This window comes from Dromiciops gliroides, chromosome 5, assembly GCF_019393635.1.
Source record: "Dromiciops gliroides isolate mDroGli1 chromosome 5, mDroGli1.pri, whole genome shotgun sequence".
NCBI lineage: Eukaryota > Metazoa > Chordata > Mammalia > Microbiotheria > Microbiotheriidae > Dromiciops > Dromiciops gliroides.
Genome location: NC_057865.1, coordinates 136,929,240 through 136,954,386, shown reverse-complemented (window position 1 = coordinate 136,954,386; position 25,147 = coordinate 136,929,240). Strand labels below are relative to the sequence as shown.

Genomic DNA, 25,147 nt, shown 5'->3' with positions numbered 1-25,147 from the left:
GCCTAAGCACTCTGGGGAGTCCTTTCTCCCATGGGCATGCCATTGGAATGTTAATTAACATTCCACTTATGATAGATTTTGAATGAGGAAAGGTATGTGAAAAAGGAATTTAGTTTAGATTTTAGCATATGCCATTTTAATCTTGGATGATAACGAAGCCTCATTCTTTCTACATAACTGTAGCAAAGTGGATGTACTCATCCTAGAAAAAAAGCTCCTATAAAAATCCAGGTAGACGTCTTCACTCGGGGTCATCTTAATTCTATGTCTCTGAAGTATAATTAATGTTTATAGGTGTTACTTTGGTGCAACCAACTAGATGAGTGGGTGTGAAGAATGCTGACTGCCTGAATTTTAATCATTAACTGTTTTAATCTATAATTGCTATACAGTTAGGTCACAGTCTCTTTTCTTTTCTTTTTTTAAATAAAAGTATTTTATTATTTCCAGGTACATGTAAATAGTTTTCAACATTTGTTTATATAAGATTTCAAATTTCAATTTTTTCTCCCTCCCTCCCTTCCCTCCCCCCCTCCCCTAGACAGCAGGCAATCTGATATAGGTTATATATACATAATAACATTAAACATATTCCCACAGTCTCTTTTCATTCCTGCAAGAGGAAATATAAGTGGTTTAAGCCATGGCACAACCAGTTTTTATATGGGTGACATCAAGCTGAAAATTTCAAGGGTATATTCCCAGATATTACTGACCCTGCTGCTTAATCATATTATAGGGTGGTAACAAATGAACACAAGCTAGGGTTGAAGCTGCCATCCCTACCAGACAGTAGGCTATCATGTCCCTGATGATACAGTAATATTCCACAGAAGTGGAGGATCAATTGCAGTATTATAATCAATTGCATTATTATAACAAAGAGGTAAAGTGTTGTAATATAAAGAGCACAAAACTTAGAGTAAAAAACCTGAGTTGGGGTTTAGAATGATGCTTCCATCTTTTCAATTTTGGGTGTCATTAAGCCTTCCCAAGCCTTAATTTCCCTTTCTGTACAATTCAGGCAATGAAATTTGCAGTAGCCACTTAGGGTAGCTTAAGGTTGCTAGCCATTATTAGTAAGTAACACTTTCTAAAATTATATACTTTACTATTTTAGGAATGATTCCAATATCAAATGTGAAAAGAATAGCTACTGGACTTGTATTTCAAAATTAACACTCAATTAGGAACCAAGAGACTTGGGTTTTAGTCTGGGCTCTGTGACTAATGAGTTATGTGAAATTAAAATCACTAAGCCTCTTTTCCTCAGTTTCTTCATCTGTAAATTGGGAGGGTCAAATTAAAGAATTTCTAAAGCTTCTTCCTTAGGGAAGCTTTAGGTGATAGAGTGGATAGAACACTGGGTCTTGGAAACCAGTAAGACTCATCTTGATGAGTTTGAATCTGGCCTCAGATAGTTACTAGCTGTGTGACCCTGGACAAGTCACTTAACCCTGTCTGCCTTAGTTACTCATTTCTAAAATGAATTGGAGAAGGAAATGGTAAACCACTCCAGTGTTTTTGCCAAGAAAACACCAAAATGGGATCACAAAGAGTTGGACACAACTGAACAACAACAAAACTTCTTTCATCTTCAGCATTCTATGATTTCCTAGAGTTTCAAAAAACCCCAAAGCACCCAAAACTCCAAAGCTTGAGTGTTAAAGTCATTGTCATAGAAATTACATGTTATTTTTCTTAAGTCATTTCCCTTGGAATAGAAATATATATTACAAGGAATAATCATTCAGTAATAGAACATTAGAGCCAGAAGGTGCTTAATGATCACTGAGTCCTATTTCTCTTTCTATTTTAAAGATAAGAAAACTAAGGCCCTTGTAAGAGAAGGGAATTGCCCAAAGTAAAAATGCTAGTTAGTTTGCTGAACCAGAATTTGAACCCAAGATTCATGACCCTGAATTCCTTCTCTGCCATCCCAGACCTGTGCTGTTTCCTTGTACCACAATATTTGGGGGGGGGGAGGGCAGGGCAATGAGGGTTAAATGACTTGTCCAGGGTCACACAGCTAGTAAGTGTCAAGTGTCTGAGGCCAGATTTGAACTCAGGTCCTCCTGAATCCAGGGCTGGTGCTTTATCCACTGTGCCACCTGGCTGCCCCTGTATCACAATATTTTTGTTTGTTTGTTTGTTTGTTTGTTTGTTTGTTTTTTTTTTGTAGGGCAATGAAGGTGAAGTGACTTGCCCAAGGTCACACAGCTAGTAAGTGTCAAGTGTCTGAGGCCAGATTTGAACTCAGGTCCTCCTGAATCCAAGGCCAGTGCTTTATCCACTGCGCCACCTAGCCGCCCCCTGTACCACAATATTTTGATTTAGCTCAGGAGAGTCAACTGAACTTGCTGTGTTGCTCAGCTTATGTTGTCTGTTCAGCAGAAATTCCATTAGGGATCAGTAGTTCATTACATGGATTCTAATATTCCCAAAGGGAGAAAAAGGGATCAAATTTCATTTGATTTGGTCTTGATTTATTTTAGTTGCACCTTCTTTACCATGAAAGCAATCCACACAGCTGTAGATGCAGTGTTAAAGCCAACTTGATTGATAGGTATTCTAGCTTGGAAATGTGTTGTCAAGCTGTATAATGTTGTATGAACTTGTAACTAGAAACATCCTGCTCTATTTTATATGAAGATGAAAGCCCATTTCCCCCTCTATATTTCCTTTACAAACCAGGAGCACAGTAAAATATACAACACAGAACTCTTTTTCACAGCCCAGCAATTCTTTAAAACCCTTTGATTGGCAAAATAAATCACATAGTGGTAGGACTGGAAGGAAGCTCAAGAGATTATCTAGTTCAGAGGTATCAAACTCTCAGCAGGCAAAACTCTCCCAGGAGTAAAGCCTGAACCAAATGAAAAATGCCATTAAGAAATTTTTAAAAATTATGAACAAAAGAAATAGAAATACAATACAACATAGATCATGTGCATTTGTAGTGTGTAGTCAATGTGTGACCTGCAGGGATCAACTTCTTTTTGATCTTTATACCACCCGATCTAGTACAGTTCCTTCATTCTATAGCAGAAGAGACTGAGTACCAGAAAAGAGCAGGAATAGATCACATTTCACACCAATCCTGTGAAAGGTAGGGAATATTAGTATTATTGTCCCCATTTTGCAGATGAAGGAACCAAAATTATTACCCCACAGCAGACTGTAAATTCTCTTGAGTGTAAGGACCATTTCATGTTCATCTCTGTATACCCCCTCATCATGCCAAGAATGGTGCTTTATATGTAGTAGGTATTTCATAAATGTTTTTGTAGGTTAAATGAAATATTAATCAAATGAATATTAATCAATTGTTAGCCACAATAAGGATACTGAATAACATGGGATCTTGGCACTTTAAGAAGTCATGTTATGAAAAAATGATATATTTCAGCAATCTAATGAATTTGGACTTTCTTATATAGTATATTTCATACTATTTAGTTTCAGCTTTACAAATCTGCTGTCTGAGAGAGCAGCTAGGCAATACATATGGTTTCAGCAGCGGAAATACATAAATTTAACTTTAATAGGATGGCTAACACACTAATAGCCTCCAGAGATAGAGTGGTCTGTGGTTTTATTTTCTAATTCAAAGGAGGATATATTGGTATCTAGCCCAGCATTTCTAACAAAAAAAATTCCATAATAGGACATTGCAGAGAAACTTGGGGTAAAGGAAAACTGATTTCATTTTATTTGGTTCTCTGTGCTACATGACTGTTGTTGTGATAGCATTTTAAAAATGGAAAATGAACAATTACAGTGGATGAGAAGAATAGCTATGACAATGACTTTTAATCTTAACTCACAATTAATTATACAGTGCTTTAAGATTTGCAAAATGCTTGACACACCTTATCTAATTTGATGTTCACAACAATCCTGTGATGTAGGTGTTACTATTTCCCCCATTTTCCAGATGAGAGAACAGAGACTCATAGAGTCTTAGTGACTCTCCCAGGCCCATCCAGCTACTGAGTGCCAGGTAGCTCTGTGAAAGTTGTTTTAGGATTAAATATACAAGCATAAAATTGAATGGATTGTAGTACTGCTCATTTGATTATAGGAGTAGAGCCAGGAGGGACATTAGAGATCATCTGATCTTGGCATTCTTAATCTAATTTGTGTCATGGACCCATTGCTAGTCTGCTGAAGTCTATGGGCTTCTTTCACAATAATGTGTGTAAATGCATAGAATTAGAAAGGAAACAAAACACCTTAAAATATAGTTAACAAAGTATATATTTTCTAAGGTCATGAATCTCAGGGGATCTAGTCCAAACCTCTCATTTTACCAATGAAGAAACAGACCCAGAGATAATAGGTGATATGCCCATGTTAAAAAAAAAAAAAGACTTAACTAGTAAAGACCAGATTTGAACCCAGATGTTCAATCTGATTCTCATCTGATTCTCTGCTATAAGGCCAGTTCCCTTCTGTGCTTTGAGTATTTTACACTAAATGGAGACCATGAAATAATTGTTTAGCTGCAGATATTGTCTAGCTTGACTGCTCTGTGGTCTGGTTTGGTTGACAGGAGGCTTGCAATGCAACACAAATGAATGAAAGAATTCAAAAGCTCTTTAGATGTTTTAATCAGTATAGATAGCTAAACTGCATATTTCAGGTCTAAAGAATTCCTTCTGTGGCCTGAATAATCCAGATTGGCTCACTCTCTTGACACCTCCCTAGGCCACTTTGTACTGTGAAGATATAATCTGAATCATGGCAAAACAATTCTGTTTGGAGTGATTACCTGCCTGCTTATCCACTCATCTAGACATAAATAGAATACTCAAACCTAGCTAAATAGCACTATGCTCAGGTCCCAAGATATGGGACAGTGTTATTGTAAGATCTGGTTTTGTTACTTTTAGCAATTAATCTCCTTGGAGAGGCTCCAATTTGGGTTTACCGTACACTGGCAGAGTGTTAGAGCAAGGTTCCAGTGAATTAAGAAAAGGAATTGTGTATTAAGAGCAAAGATGTTGCAATATTCACATTCAACGATTTCTTTCCTTTAACTTGAGTACCAGCTCCCTGCATTCCTCTGCTAGTGCCATTTCCCTCTGTTTGACCTAAATAATGCTGCATAGAAATTAGTCACTCAGCCTTAGTTTGTACCAAGGCATGTTCAACTTTGTACATTCATGCAAAATATATTTATGGAGCATTGTACAGCAATTTGCATTGTGGCAAATTCCATTGTGTTTGCTCATTTTTCATCTTTATGAGTGATAATGAAGAAGTCATTTCAAGCCATGTCATCGACAAGATGGAATTGAGCCTTTTTGGTGACGTTTTTAATAGCTTAGAAAACATTCAAATGAATACAGAGAAGAAATCATTTGTTATGATCATGGGTAGGACAAACCATCCTGACAATTTAGGAAAGCTGCAAGAGGCAATTGGAAGAAAATATGCAAATTAGATTTCCTCCATAGTATATCCGGAAACAAATTTGTCATGAATTATTAAATTTTATGTATCACTTCCCTTCACTATTTATTTGTTTCTTATGTTCAGTTCCTTTTAACGGAAAGTAATAGGACAGTGTTAGATATAGTAAAAATCCTGTTATCTCTTGAGCAGAAGGAATATTTTCTTCCAATTATGGGTGTATGTGTATGTATATATATATATATATATTCATTCTCATTTCACATATATAAATATGTGCATAGATATGAAGCCTGTTCATCATGGACTAAAATAAAAACAAAAAGGCCTTTTCCTTTTATTGCTGCACTCATGCAGAAATTATGTAAAATTTAATGTCTAGAGCATGAAGCATTGTCCTTGGCATGTTATGCCAATAGAATGTAAGGTTCTTGAGGACAGGGAGGTTTTGTGTTTTGTCTCTATATCACTACTATGGAACATAGTGACTGACACATAGCAGGTACTCCATAAATGCTAGATTAGATAGGTACCAATGGAAATTGGATTAAAAACAACAAATGAAGTAGGGCTAAATACTCAAGGATATTGAAGACCTGTTGACTAGACATCTGGAATCAATAATCAGTCTATTCCTTTTCCCACAACATCTGATGAAAATTATTTTGTGGAGGAGACTTTAAAAACTAGACTGAATATCTGATTCTCATCAAAATGGGAAAAAGACCCACATGAACCTGTACTTAGTGGGTAAATCTAATGTTCCAAAATGTCTTAACAAGTGACATAATTAGAAATAAACTTTTCTGTGACATAGAATGCTCAGTAGCTATAAGTCAGATATTTGTTCTAGCTAAGTGGAATTAAAAAAAAAAAGACCTCTAAGTGCCATTTCTGGTCAGCTTATGGGGAAAAAAACCCTTTTTTTTCTGATTTTTTTTTTTCTGATCCCTTCTTTTTATCTATTTTTTTTTTTTGGTCAGGCAATGGGGGTTAAGTGACTTGCCCAGGGTCACACAGTTAGTAAGTGTCAAGGGTCTGAGGCCGGATTTGAACTCAGGTCCTCCTGAATCCAGGGTCGGTGCTCTATCAACTGTACCACCTAGCTGCCCCTTATCTATTATTTTTTAAAAGAATAAAATAACTATCTTTTTATAGAGTATGACATTGCACTTTTTGGTCTCATTCCTACAAGTTGGTACTAAATAGCCATTTAATTTTCATGTTTCTAAATTCTTTTTTGCAACAAGGGCTCTTCTTCTAGAACTCAACCTGGGGCCGATAACAATGGGACACCCATGTGGGCTGCCCATTGATTGCCAGTTACTCTCCCTATGTTACTAGGTCAGTTCACTTTACAGTCACACAGGTACAGCACTTCTGAACACTACTTTACTGGTAATATGATATAGCCAGTTCACCCTCAACCCCACACCCGTCTCCTTTGTCTTTTGGGGAGTGACAACTTTAATTCTTTAGAACCTGTCGCTTGGGAGACCATGTTGAAGCAGAGAAAGACCACTAAGTCTGGAGTCAGAGGACCTGGGTTTTAAGCCTTTTCATATTTGCCTTGGGTGAGTTACTTTGTTTCCCTTGAGTAAAATAGAGTGGGATTAGACTTCTCTTACCCCTCTAGATCTATGATACTGTGAAGAATACTGATGTTTTTGTTTTGTTTTGAAGATAGGTTTTTGTTTCAGAGTAGCTTGGGGGTGGTTAGAAGCCTGACACATTTTTTTTTTTTTACAATTGTATTTATTTTTATTCTGAATTTAACAAACACCAAATAACATGATGATTTCCATATGTACAAGAGAAGAGGATTATACATGAAATTGCAAATCTCTATTATGTAGAGCTATACAATTTCCCAAATGTGATCTAGCCCATTCTCCAAATGACATCAAAATGCATGAGGTCTGTGGGTTGACTATCAAGTCGCATATTTGGCAGCTAGGTGGAACAGTGACTAGAATGATGGACTTGGAGATAGGAAGATCTGAGTTCAAATTTTGCTACAGATACTTACCAGCTACTGGTCCTTGGGCAAGTCATTTAACTTCTTTCAGTGTCAGTTTCTTTATCTGCAAAATGAGGAAAATAATAGCACCTACCTCACAGGATTGTTATGAAGATCAAATGAGCTATCACAAGGAAAGCACCTGAAGTTCTATATAAGTGCTAGTCCTCTTCCTCCTCCTTTTTCTTCTTCATATTATTATTATTAATAGTATTATACCATGGCCATATATCATAAACTATAGTGGACAATAAGTTTTCTTTGTTTTTTCCTGTATTAATAGGTAGACCAAACTCTTTTTTTTTTTAAAGTGATTATGGACTTCATTTAGGAGCTCTATAATGTTCTGAGCCTGTAGCAAAGGACAAATATGGAAGAAAACATCCCCATCCCTTATCTAACATACTACCACTTAGATATTGTTTTTGCAGGGGGCAATGATTTCCAACTTCAGCAATCCAGGAATATTCTATTATGTAACAGGATGCTGAGAAATTCTCAGCACAAAATCAATTTTGCTTTACTTGTTTAAAAAAAAAAAGAATGCTTTTTTGGAGGTTGGTGGGAGTGTCAAGAAATCAAGTAAATAATAATGCTAAGATGTCACAGCTCCCAAAAGGTTGCTGCTATAGGGAGTGGGTTGCCTTCTGTTTTGCTCAAGGGAAGCAAGTTTTTAATAGACATGTTGAGGGAATCCTATGGTGAATCCTTTTGTAAAGTACAAAATCCTATTGTAGAACAAAACTACACTTTCTCACCACCCACTCACTCACTCATAAGCTCTCTGCAATCTGGCTTCTGTTCCCACCTTTCTACTGAAACAGTTCTTCCCAAGGTCACCTATTACCTTCTAATTGCCAATTCAGTTCAATTCAACAAACATGCTGAAGTGCCTACTGTGCTTTTTCTTTAAATGTTATTTTATTGATAGCATTTTTCCCCATTATCTTCATTTTGAAATAGATCTTTACTTCTCTACCAAGTCAGTTTGTAACAAGAAAGAAAAAAGGAAAAAAGGGGGGGAAGCAGCTCAACGACACATTGATTATGTCTGATGACATAGGCAATATTCTATACCTAGAGTTTCCACCTCTTTAAAGTGAGTGATGTGCTTTTTCTCAGCTCTTCTCCAGCCAAGTTTAATCATTATAATTACAAAGCATCCCTCCTATAGTATTTATCAATTTTTGCCATTTTGAGCTTTCTATATCACTTAACAATTTTAGTCACCTCCTCTCCTTCTTGAGATACAATTTTGTAGTCAGTATTTGAGCAACCGTTCCCTAGACAAATTCCCTGACAAGTAGATCATCCAGCATCTGCTTGAGGCACTCCAATGATGGGGAAACTATCATCTTTTAAGACTATGTATTTCACTTTTGGACAGCCCTAATTTTTAAGAAGCTTTGTCTTACAGTCAACTCAAATCTGTTTCTCTAATATTTTCATCGGATTAGTCCTACTTGTGGGACCAAGCAGAAAAATTGTCATTATTATTGTTGTTGTCATTATCATCTTCATCATCATTATTCAACCAAAAAACTCCATTTGAATACTTGAACAAAGTTACCATTTAATTCATCTTTTCTCCAGGATAAACATCCTCAGTTTCTTCAATCGATCTTCATATGTCATAGTTTACAGTCACCAAGACACCTCCTCCTCACCCCTCACAAGCAATCATTTGCCAATTCTTTCATTCTCTTCTCATATGGCCTGGTCTCCATTTATCTCACTATCCTAGTAACTTTCCTCTGGACACACACTATCTTGCTAATAATGTTCCTCTTAAGATGGGGTACCCAGAACAAAAACGTAATACTTCAGTTGTGTTCTGACCAGGGCATGGTGAAGTAGGACTATTATCTCCCTCATTCCAGAAACTATGCCTCTCTTAATGTAGCTTAGGATGTCATTAGCTTTTTGGTAGTAGCTGAGTTATTGATTCATTTCAAACAAGCACAACTCTTCCCTATCTTGGAAAAACAAAATGACAACTTTGTTTGATCCAGCTGCCTTCTTAATGTATTGTTCGATTTCTATTCTTTTTACTGCTAAACTTCCTTTATTTTCTCACCATCTACTCCTTAAACTATTTCAAACTGATTAGGCCATCTCCTAGTTACTATTTTAATAGCTTTTCCCCCTCATTTATAATTTTTCTTGCCCAGTCTGGAGCATTTGCCACTTCTTTCACAGACTTATCTTTTCCTTTAGTCTCTGCCACTGTACTATCCTGATGAAATAAGATAATATTTGTAATATACTCAGTATAGTGCCAGGCACATAGCAGGTGCTTCATAAATGCTTATTTCTTCCTTCTTCTCCCTCCATTTCTTTTCTTATCTTTCTTTTGTTTTTTTTTTTCCAGTTCAGTTCAATTCAGTTCACTTGTTCTCAAAACCTTTTGTCGGTCCATCTTCTTCCTGCTTCCTTTCATTGATCTTTAAGGTTCAGTCCTTGAAGCTTTTACTCTTCTCTCTTTGAACTCTCCGTAATTTTTGTGTGGGTCCAGGCTAAATAACTTTCCCAAACCACAGTCCCATATATTTTTTTTCCAGGGCAATGAGGGTTAAGTGACTTGCCCAGGGTCACACAGCTAGTAAGTGTCAAGTGTCTGAGGCCAGATTTGAACTCAGGTTCTTCTGAATCCAGGGCTAGTGCTCTATCTACTGTACCACCTAGCTTCCCCCCATAGTCCCATATCTTAACTGGTTATTACACATTTCTACTTGGATGTCTTACAATTATCTCAAACTCAGTATTGCTAAAATCAAACACATCTTCTTCTTCAAACTTCCAATTCCTTACCCTCTCTTATCATCCAGGCATCTCCTCATTTGTCAGTGATATAAGATTAAAATCTTGGAATTATCCTTCAGTATTTCCTTTCCTTTTTCTTACTCAGCTAGTCAACAAATCATGGTTTTGTTTTGTTTGTTGTTGTTGTTGTTCTTCTTCTTTCCTTTTTATTCTTAGTACTGTGGCACTGGATCATGCCCTTATGAGCTCATGGCTGGAAGTTTCCCAATTGATCTTGAATGCAATCTCTCCCCTGCCAATATATCCTGTCCACAATAATAATCTTCCTAAAATTCTGTGTTCATCACTCTCTTTGCTTGGGAATTTTTAATGATTCTTCATTGCTGAAAGGATAAAAAATGTCTTTGACATTCAAGGTCCTCAAAAACCTACCTACAATTTGTTTTTATAACTTTATTTCCTCATAATCTCTAACTTGATCACTTTGTTCTTTCTAGATTGGTTTTCTTACTGTCTTTTGAATATGCCTTGCTTGTTCACAGTTCCTCCACTTTTCTGTTGTTGTCTTAGCCTGTTGTACCTTCCCTTATCCTCTTTACCTAATCAAATTCTACCGCTGCCTCAAGTTCAAGGTCTACCTTCTTCAAAATCCTTCTTTAGCCAGTGTAGGACACAGTGACATCTCCTTCCTCCCTCCTCCATTAGCACTTTCTTTATCCTATACACTCATTTCACAATTACCATTTGCTATTTTGTACTGTAATTGCCTACATAGTGGTTTTGTCTCCCTGACAGGAGACTAAGATTCTCAAAGGCAGGGAATGGGACTTACACTTTTTATTCCTACACTACCTAGGACATTGCCATGTGCCATATCGGCACATAATAAATACTTGGTGACAAAAAGAGTATGTATGACAATACTTTTGATATGCATCACTGAGTTAATTTAATTGGAAAAAAGTTATTTTAATTTTATAACTTTTTTGCCTCAAGCAAATACCATATGATAGTAATTTAATACCATTAGAGTGCAATGAGAGAATGCACTATATATATTATAACATATATGTAAAAGAATATATATATTATATAAGATATATAAGAATCAGTGCCTTGGATATTACATATCCTTATATGCAGAAAGATAAATATACCTTTAATCTACCTTATTGGGTAACTTCCATCTTTCTTTTATTCCCCCTCCTCCTTCTTCATCCTTCTTCCATTTTCCATCTTCGTTTTTCATACTGGATCTCTCTATCTGGAAGTTCTGTAGCTATTTGTGGTCCCACCACTGATTGGCATGAGATCTTTGACTTTCTCTGTTTCTGACCTGGGTCAATTTTGTCTCTTCTTAGGCAATCTGGTGGCTTTTCATTCTTAGGGGTTCACCATATTGGTTCCAGATGTATTGGTCAAATATATCAACTGATATAATTGTCAGTCAGATACCTGGTTAGCTCAGGACTCTGCAATTCAGAACTCTCAAGCTTAATCAACTTACCAATCTTAGCCTCCCCCAAGACTAAGATTACACATCACTATGCCCAACTCTTGATGGTTATTCTAGCAGAGGGCTATAACAGTAGACCTGATCTATATTTGCTGGAGTAGTAGGGGGAGTACTCATGTTGTAGAAGTCCTGAGTATTAAATAAAGAACTGTCACTTTAATTTTTTCTCATTCCAAAGAATATATTCCTTTGGAATTTAGTTTTGCCTGGAGGAAGAACACTAACAATTGAATTTATTGCTATGACAACATTTTATTGTGGTCCCCCAGTGAGCCTACATTTTTAGGAGAAAATATATGCTGCATCCATAATAATAACTTACATTAATATGATTCTTTGAGGCTTGCAAAGCACTTTACTTTCTTTATGTCTTTTGAATCTCGTGACCCTCTTGTAATAGAAATAATGAAAATATTCTTTTCCCCAATTTTAGTGTTATTTATGGGGAAATGGAAGTTCAGAGAGGTTAAGTAATTTGCCCACAGTCTTATAGCTAGTAAATGGCAGAAATGGATTTATACTCAGGTTTTTTTTGACTCCAAGACCAGGGTACTTTCTACTACTATCCATATCAAACCATACTAGAGTTTGTGATGTCTACCATTCCTTTTCTTATCATAAAAGTATTTTATTATTTTCTAGTTACATGTAGAAATAGTTTTCAACATTTATTTTCATAAGATTTCTAGATTCAAATTTTTCTCCCACCTTCCCCTCACTCTCCCCTCCCCAAGACAGCAAGCAATCTGATATAGGTTATACATTTAAAAAAAATTATTATTAATTTTTTTTGGTGGGGCAATGAGGGTTAAGTGATTTGCCCAGGGTCACACAGCTAGTAAGTGCTAAGTGTCTGAGGCTGGATTTGAACTCAGGTACTCCTGACTCTAGGGCTGGTGCTCTATCCACTGCGCCACCTAGCTGCCCCTACCATTCTTTTTTTTTTTTTAATTAAAAAATTTTTTTTAGTAAGGCAATTGGGGTTAAGTGACTTGCCCAGGGTCACACAGTTAGTAAGTGTTAAGTGTCTGAGGCTGGATTTAAACTCAGGTACTCCTGACTCCAGGGCCAGTGCTCTATCCACTGCGCCACCTAGCTGCCCCTACCATTCTTAATGTAGCAGTTTTGTGTCCAAGTGAAAATGGAACTTTTAGCAATTTGTTCTCACAGAATGGAAATTATAAAAAGCCAGTGAAGTTAGCAGCTAAGAGATCATTGGAAAGACCTTGGAAAGAGCTCTTTCATATGAGTAGTTGGGTCAGAAGCAAGATTGTAAGAGATGGGAAGTCAGTAGGAAATAAGGAAATGGAGGCAAGAAATGAAGAAAACTTCTTTCTAGGAGTTTGGCTATTTAAAAGAAGAATGTGTATAGGATGATAACTTGAGGAGATGGGGGAGGGGGTCAAATGATTTTTTAAAAGTAGGGGTGTAGGGCAGCTAGGTGGTGCAGTGGATAAAGCACCAGCCCTGGATTCAGGAGTACCTGAGTTCAAATTCAGCCTCAGACGCTTGACACTTACTAGCTTTGTGACCCTGGGCAAGTCACTTAACCCCCATTGCCCCAACCAAAAAAACCAAAAAAAAACCAAAACAGAAACAAACCAAAACAAAAAGACAAACAAAAAAATTGGGGTGGCCTCAACTTGTTTATAGGGGAACCCTTACATAAGGAGAGATTGAAAATTAGAGAGAATGATTGAAGAGGCATATACACAGCAAAATAGGATGAGATCGGGATAGAAGGGTTTAATAAATGTTTATCCTTATAAAATTGAGTTTAGCAAAATATCAAATGATTCAATGAAGTAGAATTCATCCAAAGAATCTTGAGTTGGGGAAGTACCATGAAATAATGGAAAGAACACTGTCAGAAGAGACCTAACTTGAATCTTACCTCTGACACTAACCCTATGTTAATAGGCAAGTCACTTAACTAACTTCTCTGAGCCTCAGTTTCCTTTATGTATAAAATAGGGATAATAATACCTGTGGTGACCTATGTCATAGTGTTATTATGAGTATCAGATAAAGTAATATAGGCAATGTGCTGGTGAGAGCATCCAGAGTATGGACCAAAGGTGAACCAGGGAAGCCTAAAGCTTGAAACTGTGTTGGGGGTGGGTGACGGCTGTATCCTGGACCAGGATAGGGCCCAGGAACCCAGGAGCCTACAAATATATTGCTTTGACCCTAAATGAGGACTCCGAAGCTTGCAACATGAAGGCAATGATCAAGATGCATCAATGATAAAACTGTTCCATACTCACTATTCCAGGCAGACTGATCCAGTAGATTGGCCTTTGTAGACTGGCCCAGCACAGCTATAGATCACCCCCTCAGTGCAGCACCTGTTCTGTCACCCTTGAAGTTCTTGAAGAACACAGTACTCATTATATATTATCTATAATGGTACATATCAGGACCAAAGAAGGTCCCACCATTCCTTCCAGATGTATACTGAGCCTGGCCCCTTCATAAAGTATTTTTTTCTTTCTTCTTTTCTTTTCTTTTTTTTGGTGAGGCAATTGGGGTTAAGTGACTTGCCCAGGGTCACACAGCTAGTAAGTGTCAAGTGGCTGAGGCTGGATTTGAACTCAGGTCCTCCTGAATCCCGGGCAGGTGCTTTATCCACTGCACCACCTAGCTGCCCCCCCCCCTTCGTAAAGTCTTAATTCAGGAAGTAAGGCTGGAGAAATGGGTAAACTGAATAAACCACCAATGATACAAAATATCATGGAGCCATAATGCTCAGGAAACAAACCCAAAAAGAGAGGATGACAGTATCAATGACAAATCAAAGAATTCACAGATGGGCCACAAGCTCTGGTGGAATTCCTGGAAGAAATGAAGCAAGAATTAAAAAATATAAAATGATTTGCCAAGCTTAAGGAATTATGTAAATGCCCATTGTGCCTCTGGGACAAACAATCTTAAGGACATTGCATGACAGTATGTTGATAAGATTAGACATTTAGGTTTCTAGGTTTTGGTTATAGTTCTGTTTTTATTACTACATAATCACGTGCCAATTCAATTCCATTCAACAGGTATTTATTTAATGCCTGCAAGGTGTAAAACAGGAGAGGCAGTGTGGCATATATATATATATATATATATATATATATATGTGTTTGTGTGTGTGTAAAATGAGCTCAGCTTGAAGACTGTGGTTCAAGTCTTCCTTTTTATACACAGAAAATTCATTTAATGTATCAATTCCCCAAACATCTCTCCTAAAACTAATTTTCAAACCATATCACCTGAATTATAACCATCCATTTCATCCTCCTGCCATTAGAATTTGGACTCTGACTCTAGAACACTGGGTTCTGTTATGTAAACTTCTGACTCATCTTGCATGTGTGTAGGCCATGCTATTATTTTCCATTCATTTCCAAACCATGCCACCACAGGCATTCTCAACCTACTCCACCCCCAAATTCCCTTCGTGTATTGTTTTTCTCTATTAAAAAAGCTCTCCTTGAGGGTAGGGACTATCTCGTTTGTTGGCACATAGGAAACACTGAACAGGTGCTTCTTCATTCATTGATTGATTCATAATTTATAGAGGAGCTGTTGCTATGCATTGGTGTAGGAAATGTCACCGATGAAATCACTGGTCTAGGGCTTCTGATTCTGCAGGGCGCTGGAGATACAAAGACACACAGAAAAGACTTTTTTCTCCCTTTCTGGTTCCTTATTAATAAAAATGGGGCCAATTATACAGTAGGCACTCCCTCACAGGGACAGGAAGGAGATGATAATGTCTTTATGTGGAGGTCTCTGAAAATGCTGGAATGATTTTGGGGCTTATTCAGACCCTCATTGGTAGATTCTAAGAGATCAGAATGAGGAATTATGGTTTAATGAAAAAGAACAGCAAGAGTTAGGAGATCCAAAGAAGAGAGCATCCTGGCAGAGGAAGAAAGCCCTGCGTTCAAGGCCTGCCTTCCACACTTTTAGCTGTCTGACTGTGGGTGAATCACTTCATTTCTCAGCCTATGTTTTCTCATCTGTAAAATGAGAGAGTTAAACTAGATGGCTTCTAAGGTTCCTTCTAGCCCTAAATTTATAAAAGATTTAGGTATAAGCTCTGGCTGTGTTATGTTTTTGGGTTTTTTTTAGCTTTTTTTATTTTTATTTTTTTTTAGTGAGGCAATTGGGGTTAAGTGACTTGCCCAGGGTCACACAGATAGTAAGTGTTAAGTGTCTGAGGCTGGATTTGAACTCAGGTCCTCCTGAATCCAGGGCCAGTGCTCTATCCACTGTGCCACCTAGCTGCCCCTCTGGCTGTGTTATGGATAAGTCATTTAATCCTTCTTAGCCTGTGTTTTCTCATCTGCAAAATGGGCATTATAATAATACACATCAGGGAGGGGGAGAGGAGCTGCTGGTGCAGTTGGGGGGAAGTGCTAACCCTAACCCGCCCGGGCCTGTGGATGGAGGTGTCCGGCTGAGCCCCGGGATCCGCCTCCCTCTGCCAGGAGCTTCAGAGATAAGGTCAACGTAAAATTTGCTCTTGGTCTAAACCTGTGCAACATGGAGGCCCCATTGGTGAGCCTAGATGAAGAATTTGAGGACTTGCGACCCTGCTATTCGGAGGACAGGGATGAGAAACCTCGATGCTTCTATGGCTCTTCTCCCCACCACCTAGAAGACCCCCCCTCTCTTTCTGAGCTTGGAAATTTCTCCTCTGAAATTATTAGCTTCAAGTCCATGGAGGATCTTGTGAATGAGTTTGATGAGAAGCTCAATGTCTGCTTTCGAAACTATAATGCCAAGACTGAGAACTTGGCCCCTGTGAAGAATCAGTTGCAGATCCAGGAGGAAGAAGAGAATCTACAGGATGAGGAAGTTTGAGATGCTCTGACGGAAAATTACATCCCTTCACTTGGGGAAGACTGGAGGGAACCAAACATCAAGGCTCTGAATGGCAATGTCTCAGACACTGAGATCCATGAGAAGGAAGAGGAAGAGTTCAATGAGAAGAGTGAAAATGACTCTGGTATTAATGAGAGAGCTCTACTCACAGCAGATCAGGTAATTGAAGAGATTGAGGAGATGATGCAGAACTCCCCGGACCCTGAGATTGAAGAGGAAGTTTTGGAGGAGGATAGAGGGGAAACTTCATCCCAGGCAGATTCCATCCTCTTGTAAGAAATGCAAGCATTGACACAGACCTTCAACAACAAGTGCTCTTATGAAGGACTGAGACATATGTCAGGGTCCGAGCTGGGTGAGCTGTTGGATCGTATGGAAGGTGCTATCCGCTATTACTCTGAGGAACTGCTACAACAGCTTGCCAGGCATGATTAGCTGGAGTTTGAGAAGGAAGTGAAGAATTCTTTTATCACCGTGCTTACTGAGGTCCAGAACAGAAAGAGCAGAGAAAGCTGATGAAGAAGAGATGGAAAGAGAAAGGGTTGAGCCTGCAGAGTAGCCGAAATGAAAAAGGAAACCAGATGCCCCTCAAGCGCTTCAGCATGGAGGGGATCTCCAACATCCTGCAGACTGGTATTCGGCAGACCTTTGGCAACTCAGGAACTGATAAACAGTATCTGAACACAGCCATCCCCTATGAAAAGAAGGTTTCACCTCCATCAGTGGAAGATCTGCAGATGCTGACAAACATTCTCTTTGCCATGAAGGAAGATAATGAGAAGGTGCTACATTGCTAACGGACTACATTTTTCCTACTTAACCTTGTCCTCCGGAGCACCCCAACTTCAGGCGGTAGCTGGGACAGGGACTGCATGACACCATGTAGCCTCCAACGTGTATTTCAATGTGTATAGCATAACCTGGATTAAACATGAGCAAACGCGGGATCCTTTGCCGTTGTTTATAGTCCTAGTAATCATTGGATGCATGAATGAGGGGCAGGGCTAGTGATGTCTATTCCTCTCTGTTCCAGCCCTCAAAACCCAGCTTACACTATGAGACTAATTTTGAAATAAACACTCATTTAATTAAAAAAATAATACACATCTTACCTACTTTACAAAGCCATTTTTTTTTTTTGTGGGGCAATGAGGGTTAAGTGACTTTCCCAGGGTCACACAGCTAGTAAGTGTTAAGTGTCTCAGGCTGGATTTGAACTCAGGTCCTCCTGAATCCAGAGCCAGTGCTCTATCCATTGTGCCACCTTGCTACCCCCAAAAAGCCATTGTTAAGGACAACGTTTTATACACATTAAATTGCTATATAAAGGTAAGGTATTATAATTATCATCATCATTATAATCATTATTATCTTGGGCCCCCAGGTCCTCAGGTAGACTCAGACCTGGCCTCAGTCCTCAAACTGATCTAACCTTCTGGGGTCATACAGAAAACACAGTTCCAGACTAGACCTTCTACATTTATTTCAGATTGAGGTATGATGCCTGTTTCATCCCACTTCAGACCCACATTCCTAGTACTATGCTTTTCAACTTATGAGGATTGAGACCCTTCATTTAGATAAAAGTTAGAGTGTCTCTTCATTGCCTAAAACTTCAGCTATTAAAAAAAAAACCCCTCTTGTTAAATGTTGTCTAACTGCTATTTATTAGAGAGATGAAAGGACATCTCTTGTGTAGATATTAGTTGCAGTGAAAATCAAACTACTGCATGTTTATTATAAAAGCAATAGCAATAAAGGCAGCATTATCTCTGTTGGCACCTGTACCTCTTTTTCACTTTTCTTTTCCTGTTCCCAAAAGAAGCATGCTTCTCAGTTTTATTGCTAAAAAAAATGAACGGAATTTAGGCATGTAGGCCAGATAGGATTATCTTCTTAATGATGGTAAGGTTAATAGGATTTTTTCTCATGGGGTTGGAGTAAGAGAGGAAGAAATATATCAGCTATTTATACAAAATGCCCCCAAAGTGGTTTGTAAGAGTTTGGAGAAATACTGACATCCCATATCCATAGATAACACTGGTTAAACATGGTTAAAAGTTTGCTGTTTGAAAAAGGCAATGATACCTATTTAGTGACTATGCTTTTCTAGATAAAGGACTTCAGGTCTTGTCTGATTGGTTTCTATATAATTTTTTTTTTTTTAGTGAGGCAATTGGGGTTAAGTGACTTGCCCAAGGTCACACAGCTAGTAAGTGTTAAATGTCTGAGGCCAGATTTGAACTCAGGTACTCCTGACTCCAGGGCCTCTGCCCTGGAGTGGATACCACTGCACCACATAGCTGCCCCAATTTCTATATAATTTTGACACGAAATGTGAGGAACTAATATAATAATGATATCATCTTTCCATACAAGGACTTGAAATGGGAGAGGAAGGTTAAAAGCTCAAGTGGCCTTTTCTTCTAGTTCATATGAACTCAGGAGAACTATCCTGGAAGCAAGTGTGTATATATATATATACACAGATACATAGATATATACACATACATATTTATATGTATATATGTATATATATGTATGTATATATGTGTATATATATATATATACACAAACATAATATTATGTATATATGTATGTGTATGTATAGGGTAGGCCAAAAGTCATGGAAGGGTTTCAATATTTAATAACTACTTTATTTTTTGTTTTTAATTTATAATTCCATAGCATCATATACAGTCTATGTAGGAAGTGAATTTATATTACATGTGAAATATCAAATCTCACAAATGGCAAAAAATAAATAAAAATAATTTAAAAAAAGTTATTAAATATCATGCCTTTTGGCCCACCCTGTCTGTGCACGTGCAACACACATGTGCATGTATTTATATGTATATATGCACTTGTATGTATATATTCACACATATAGATGTATGTGTGAATATACATATTCATGTGCATGTATTCACATATATACACACTTGTTTATTCATTTGTTTGTTTTGGATTGTATGACAAAGCACAAATTGGATTTTTTCTCTTGTAGCTTGGTTGGTAAAATAACTGTGATGAATTATCTGAGTTTTATGTGTGTTACATAAAAGTCACCTTATGATGATAACTGTATTATCATAAGGGCTAACGAAGGCCTATATTCCTCAGGATATCTGGACCCAGAGCAGAAATAGTCATTGGGAGAACAAGAATTTCATTTCCTGGGAAAGATGTGTCTCTGTGGTACAGATTGAGTATATCAGAAAAGCTTAGAGGAAAGGGCAAAAAGATGGAAAGATTGGAGAAAGTTGGGGGGAGGTGTTGTGACCACACAAAGAAAGCAATGTTTTGGTGATAGTGGTAGTTTCAACAAAGACCAATCCTGACAGTAGCCTCTGCGGAGAGCAGGGCCTCAGGGAAGCCAAGCAGGAATTGTGTTAGTGAAGGTTGTAGTCCAGAAGCAAGTGATTGGCTAGACGTAGGCATGGCCCTTTACTATCTAGGAGTACAGTTGGCCTGCAGAGAATTTGTATATTAAATTTCCTCTTGGAATTCTGAATTTGGGGGTGAGGCTTCAATTTCAAATTACTCTGAAGGGAAAAGGAATTGAAACTATACTCATTTGGTAATGAGGCCAAGATTTTCTCTTGTTTTACTATTAATTTTTGTCCCAGTTAAATATTTTACTGTTTCAGTGCTATTCTTTGCCTGGTTCTTTTTGTATGGTGAACAGCGAAAAATACCTAAACTTGAGTTATATTCAGATGTTCCCAGTTTTCTAACTGGATAGTGATGAAGTGGACCATATAAAATAAGTACTTAAAAATCTCCCATTGTTTAAATTGAATTTTAACAGTTCTGTTGTTGTGAAAGTCCAGAATTCTGTATGGAAAAATAAGTCTGAGAGATGGTAGTTTTATAACAAGACAGAATTGACTGCCAGGGTCATCATAGTATGTTCTAAAGAAGAGATAACTACAAACTTAGGAAATGATGAATGAATTTAGTGGGAGAGAATTATTAAAGGAAGGAATTTGCTTGGGATAAAGGAATGAATAGCCAGTTAATTCAAAGGGAGTGTTGGTAAAGGACACATTTGCAAAATTGGACTTTAGGAGGTTTGGGGGTAGCTAGGTGATGCAGTGGATAAAGCATTGGCCCTGGATTCAGGAGGACCTGAGTTCAAATCTGGCCTCAGACACTGGACACTTACTAGCTGTGCGACCCTGGGCAAGTCACTTAACCCTAATTGCTCCCCCACCCCCCCCAAAAGAATAGGGGGTTGGGATAGAAGAGTTGCATTTAGAATAAAGGAGATCAAAAATGGCTGGAAATGTGGAAGAAATATAGTGATCATTTTAGAATGTTAGGTGAAAATAGGGAAGCAAATCAATGTGATTTCATTATGGAAGAGGAACTGAGACTGGGATTGGGAGATTGCATTGTGTATTGTAGAGACACTGGTCTGGGGAATTAGGATTCTAGTCTCAGTTTTGTCTCTAACTTGTATCATATTGAAAAAGTCTCCTAACCTCCCTGGGCTCAGTTTCCTCATATGTAAAAGAAGGGTGTCGGAGGCAATGTGGTATGGCGGAAAGAATACTGGAGTTAGAAGAGCTAGATTCAAATTCTGATTCTGCTATTTTACTCGATAAAGCCTATGACCTTGGGGAAGTAATTTTCTTTCTCTGGCCCCCAGGTTTTATTTTTTTAAATTTTATTTCATTTTTTAAATCGGCAAAACGATAGGGTTGGACTTGGATGAGATGACCTCTAAGATCAAGTTCTAAATTCTGTTATCCTATGAGGACTAGATCATTTATCATGTACCTTCCAGCTTTAAAAATTTATGATTCTATTAATGGGGTCAAGAGAGCTAGTAGTCTGAGGTGAAATAGGCTGGAATGAGAAACTAGATTTGAGGGTTAAGCCACAGTAAATTGGATTCTGTTATTAACCTTTCTTTGTCTGTTACTTACCCGAATATTGTTTGAACCTCTCCCCTATTCCCCATCCCCATTTCTCTCAGAGAAGTGAACTAGAATTGGAGGAATCTGTAATGAGAACTGAGGTCAGAGTCAGCCTCTCTCAACTGTACCAGCTAAACTTATTTCTAACATGTCATCTTTAGAAAAGGGTATGCAGTTGTGGGAATTAGCCATGGAACTAATACACCATCACAACCCTGGAGTTGGCTTGCTCTTCCATTCTCTTCTAATATTGGACAGTCTGGTAGAGGTGATGGCAAATCTTGATATTAACCACAGAAGTTATAGAAACTCATTGGAAGATTCTGAGTTCTGCAACAATGCTTTCTTTCTTTCTTTCTTTCTTTCTTTCTTTCTTTCTTTCTTTCTTTCTTTCTTTCTTTCTTTCTTTTTGCTAAATTGACCATTTTTTCATGTATTCCAAGGTGGAAGTTCTTTAGGAGTCCATGATTTTATCTCTGTCACCTTTTTGGGATAATGATGGGAGATATCAGTTAGTTACCTTTTGGTTGTGTCAGTCAATCTTTTGAACTCATTGCTACACATTTTCATCAGACCAGACATGAGTCTCATTGATTGTTGGAAAATTGGGGAGAGCTGCACTTGTTTGGGTGGTATCCTTAATGGATAAAGTTGTCCCTATATTGGCAGGTTATCAATCCTTGAATCAATTAACTCATACTTAAATATTAAATTAAAAATTGAACATTAAAGCATACTAAACATTAAAAATCTACCATGTGGCAGGCGCTGTGCTAGCTAGCTATTTGGCTTATAGATAAAAAAATAAAAATAAAACCCCCTACTTTCAAGGAGGATTATCAGTGCTCTGAGGCTGAGTTGTGGATTATTTTGGGGTAGCATATTTGTGAGTTAAAAGCAGAGATGTGCCAGTAAATATTTATCAACCAGCTTTGGGGAGAAAAGTGCATATGACATACTTTTAAGTTTAATCTTCATTATTAACATTTTCTCCAGCATTTTCCTAAGTTTAGATAGTCAACAACAACAACAAAAATAAAGCAAGCCCAATTTGTAGCATCCGACAATTTCCAAGGTATAAAAATGAAAATTTAACAATAGTTTCTCGAGAGCCAGGTTCTAGCACATCCCTGGTTCAGAGAGACCACAGTAGCCATCAGATTTCATAGGAAATGGTAAGCCCTAGTTTTGGTGGTAGGTACCAATTAATCAACAAACACAAACATTTATTTAACATATAAATATGTGTCAAGCATCATGTTGATTGCTGGTGATAAGACTAAAAGTAAAATAGTCCTGTCCTGACAGAGTTTCCATTCTAATGGGGGAGGGTGGGGGAGGAAGGAGAGAAAGAGACAACATCTACATATATTAGAATATATTGAATATATAAAAAAGGAATATGAGGTAGTTTGAGTAGGTAGAGCACTAATAACTGAGGGGATAAGGAAAGGCTGACAAGATAGACACAGTGAGAGCTGTCTAGATCAGACAAGATAAAAAAGTATTCAAAACAATTAAACTTGATAACCTAGTGTTTGAGAAAACCCCAAATACAAATTACTTGGGAATTATTGTTATAACTGTTAGCAAAACTGGAAGGCACCTCAGCAAAAATTAGCCTAGACTAATAACTTCTACCATAGACTGTGCTAATTTAAAAGCTGATATACAACCTAAATACAATAAGTCCAACTACAAAAAAAAATTAAAAGAGCATGAGATTTTTACAACTATGGGACTAGTGAGAGATTTCTTAACCAAAGGACAGAGGAGATCACAAATAATAATTTTCATCATATAAAATTGAACAGCTTTTGTATAAATTAAACTCAGTACAGTTAGAATAAGAAGGGGAAAAAATTGGAAATTGTCAATTAAGGAAAAAATCTTTGACCAATTATGCAGATGGGGGTTTGATGTCCAACATCTGTCTATGGAACTAACATAATTATATATTAAAAAATCCATTCCCCAATGAATAGTCAAAATATTTGAATAAATAGTTCTCAAAAGAAGAAATGCCTACTCTGAACAATGATTAGAAAGGTAGCTCCAAATAATTAGAGCAACAAATCAAAACAAATCTGAGGATTTGCCTCATGTTCAAAATTGTCGAAAAATTCCAAATGTTGGTGGGGCTGGGGGAAGACAGGAATCAGGTATCAATTATTGTATCCCTAGTGCTTAGCATAGTGCTTTGCACATAGTAAGTAATTAATAAGTGCTTTCTCATTAAAAAATAAAAAAGAGAGAAAGAGAGGAGACTGTGGAATTATTGAACTGAGCATTAGGGAATAGAAAGCACTTGATGGGAGATGGAAAGAACAGAATATCCCCTAGTATAATGTAACACCTTTGGAAACTGGGCATTACAGGTTAGGTCACTAATTACTGCTCTTGACTCTGGAGAACTTTCTCTGCCCCTATGTTGGAGAAGGGAAAGAAGAATGGAGTGAATAAAGACATAAAATCAAATAGTCCAGTCTTTTTTCCAGACAGAAAAATGGAGCTCTGTCTTGTTTTTTAGCTTAGGGCAAAGAAAAAAGAAAAAAAAAAAGAAGCAAATAACGGGGCAGCTAAGTGGTGTAGTGGATAGAGCACCAGCCCTGGATTTAGGAGGACCTGAGTTTAAATCCAGCCTCAGACACTTAACATTTACTAGCTGTGTGACCCTGGGCAAGTCACTTAACCCCAATTGCCTTACCAAAAAAAAAAAAAGTTAAAAAAAAAAAAAAAGAAGCAAATAAACCCTGGATCCAGTTTAGTTATGCCTTTTGAGAAGTTTATAAAATACTAATGATCAAGACCATAAGATTCTTTCATTCTTTCTTTCTTTCTTTTTTTTTTGCAGGGCAATGAGGGTTGAGTGACTTGCCAAGGGTCACACAACTAGTAAGTGTCAAGTGTCTGATGTCAGATTTGAACTCAGGTCCTCCTAAATCCAGGGTCTGTGCTTTATCCATGGTGCCACCCAGCTGCCCCCCATAAGATTCTTTCTTGATTTGGTTCTGTCCCCAAGTAAGATAAAGCCTGGAACTTCCAGACCAGGGCTTGAACCCTAGCCTTTCTATTTCTCTTTAATACCAGTACAAAACAGTTTTCATCTATCTTGTAGTGCCTCTGTTCCCAAATAAGGAAATGTGGAGTTCAACAGCAATTAGAACTGAACTTGTGTATCAAATGGGCCCACTTCGATGCTAATTAAACAGCAAGAAAACAACTTTAAAGAACAAAACAAGGTGGGATAGAGGAGGGAGCAAGAAGGGAAAAAAATTCCTGTATTTTTGACCAGGGGAAAATTTACCTCCAATCATATACTCTCCACACTGAGATCACAGCTGTCTTATCTGTACGAATAAGGTGATATGTCAAAAATGTGTCCAGAGTGGGTCTGGGGCATGCTAGAGTTGGTAAATTCTTACCAATCATGAATGGGGCTCTAGTCCAAGACCTGGAGTGCTTGCTGAGAAGCAAAGGAGCCAACAGATAGGAAATTAAGTCATTGCTTCTATACATTAAGGGGTCTATCCAGTTGAATGCAGTTTGGAGCTGGGAGGAGGTAGTATCAATAGAAATTTTCAAGGATTGAAATGACAAGCTCCTGTTTGGGAAGGAAAT

The 25,147-nt window shown here is 37.6% G+C and overlaps 1 protein-coding gene and 1 pseudogene across 1 annotated transcript; both read left to right on the top strand.

Annotated features, from left to right (window-relative positions):
• The first annotated feature begins 16,256 nt into the window (after positions 1-16,256).
• LOC122729597 (fasciculation and elongation protein zeta-1-like) lies at positions 16,257-16,618 on the top strand. Its single transcript, XM_043968560.1, has one exon. The coding sequence runs from the start codon at positions 16,257-16,259 to the stop codon at positions 16,575-16,577; it is 321 nt and encodes a 106-aa protein (XP_043824495.1). The 3' UTR covers positions 16,578-16,618.
• A 64-nt stretch (positions 16,619-16,682) lies between these two features.
• On the top strand, positions 16,683-17,418 carry LOC122728826 (annotated as a pseudogene).
• The last annotated feature ends 7,729 nt before the right edge of the window (positions 17,419-25,147 follow it).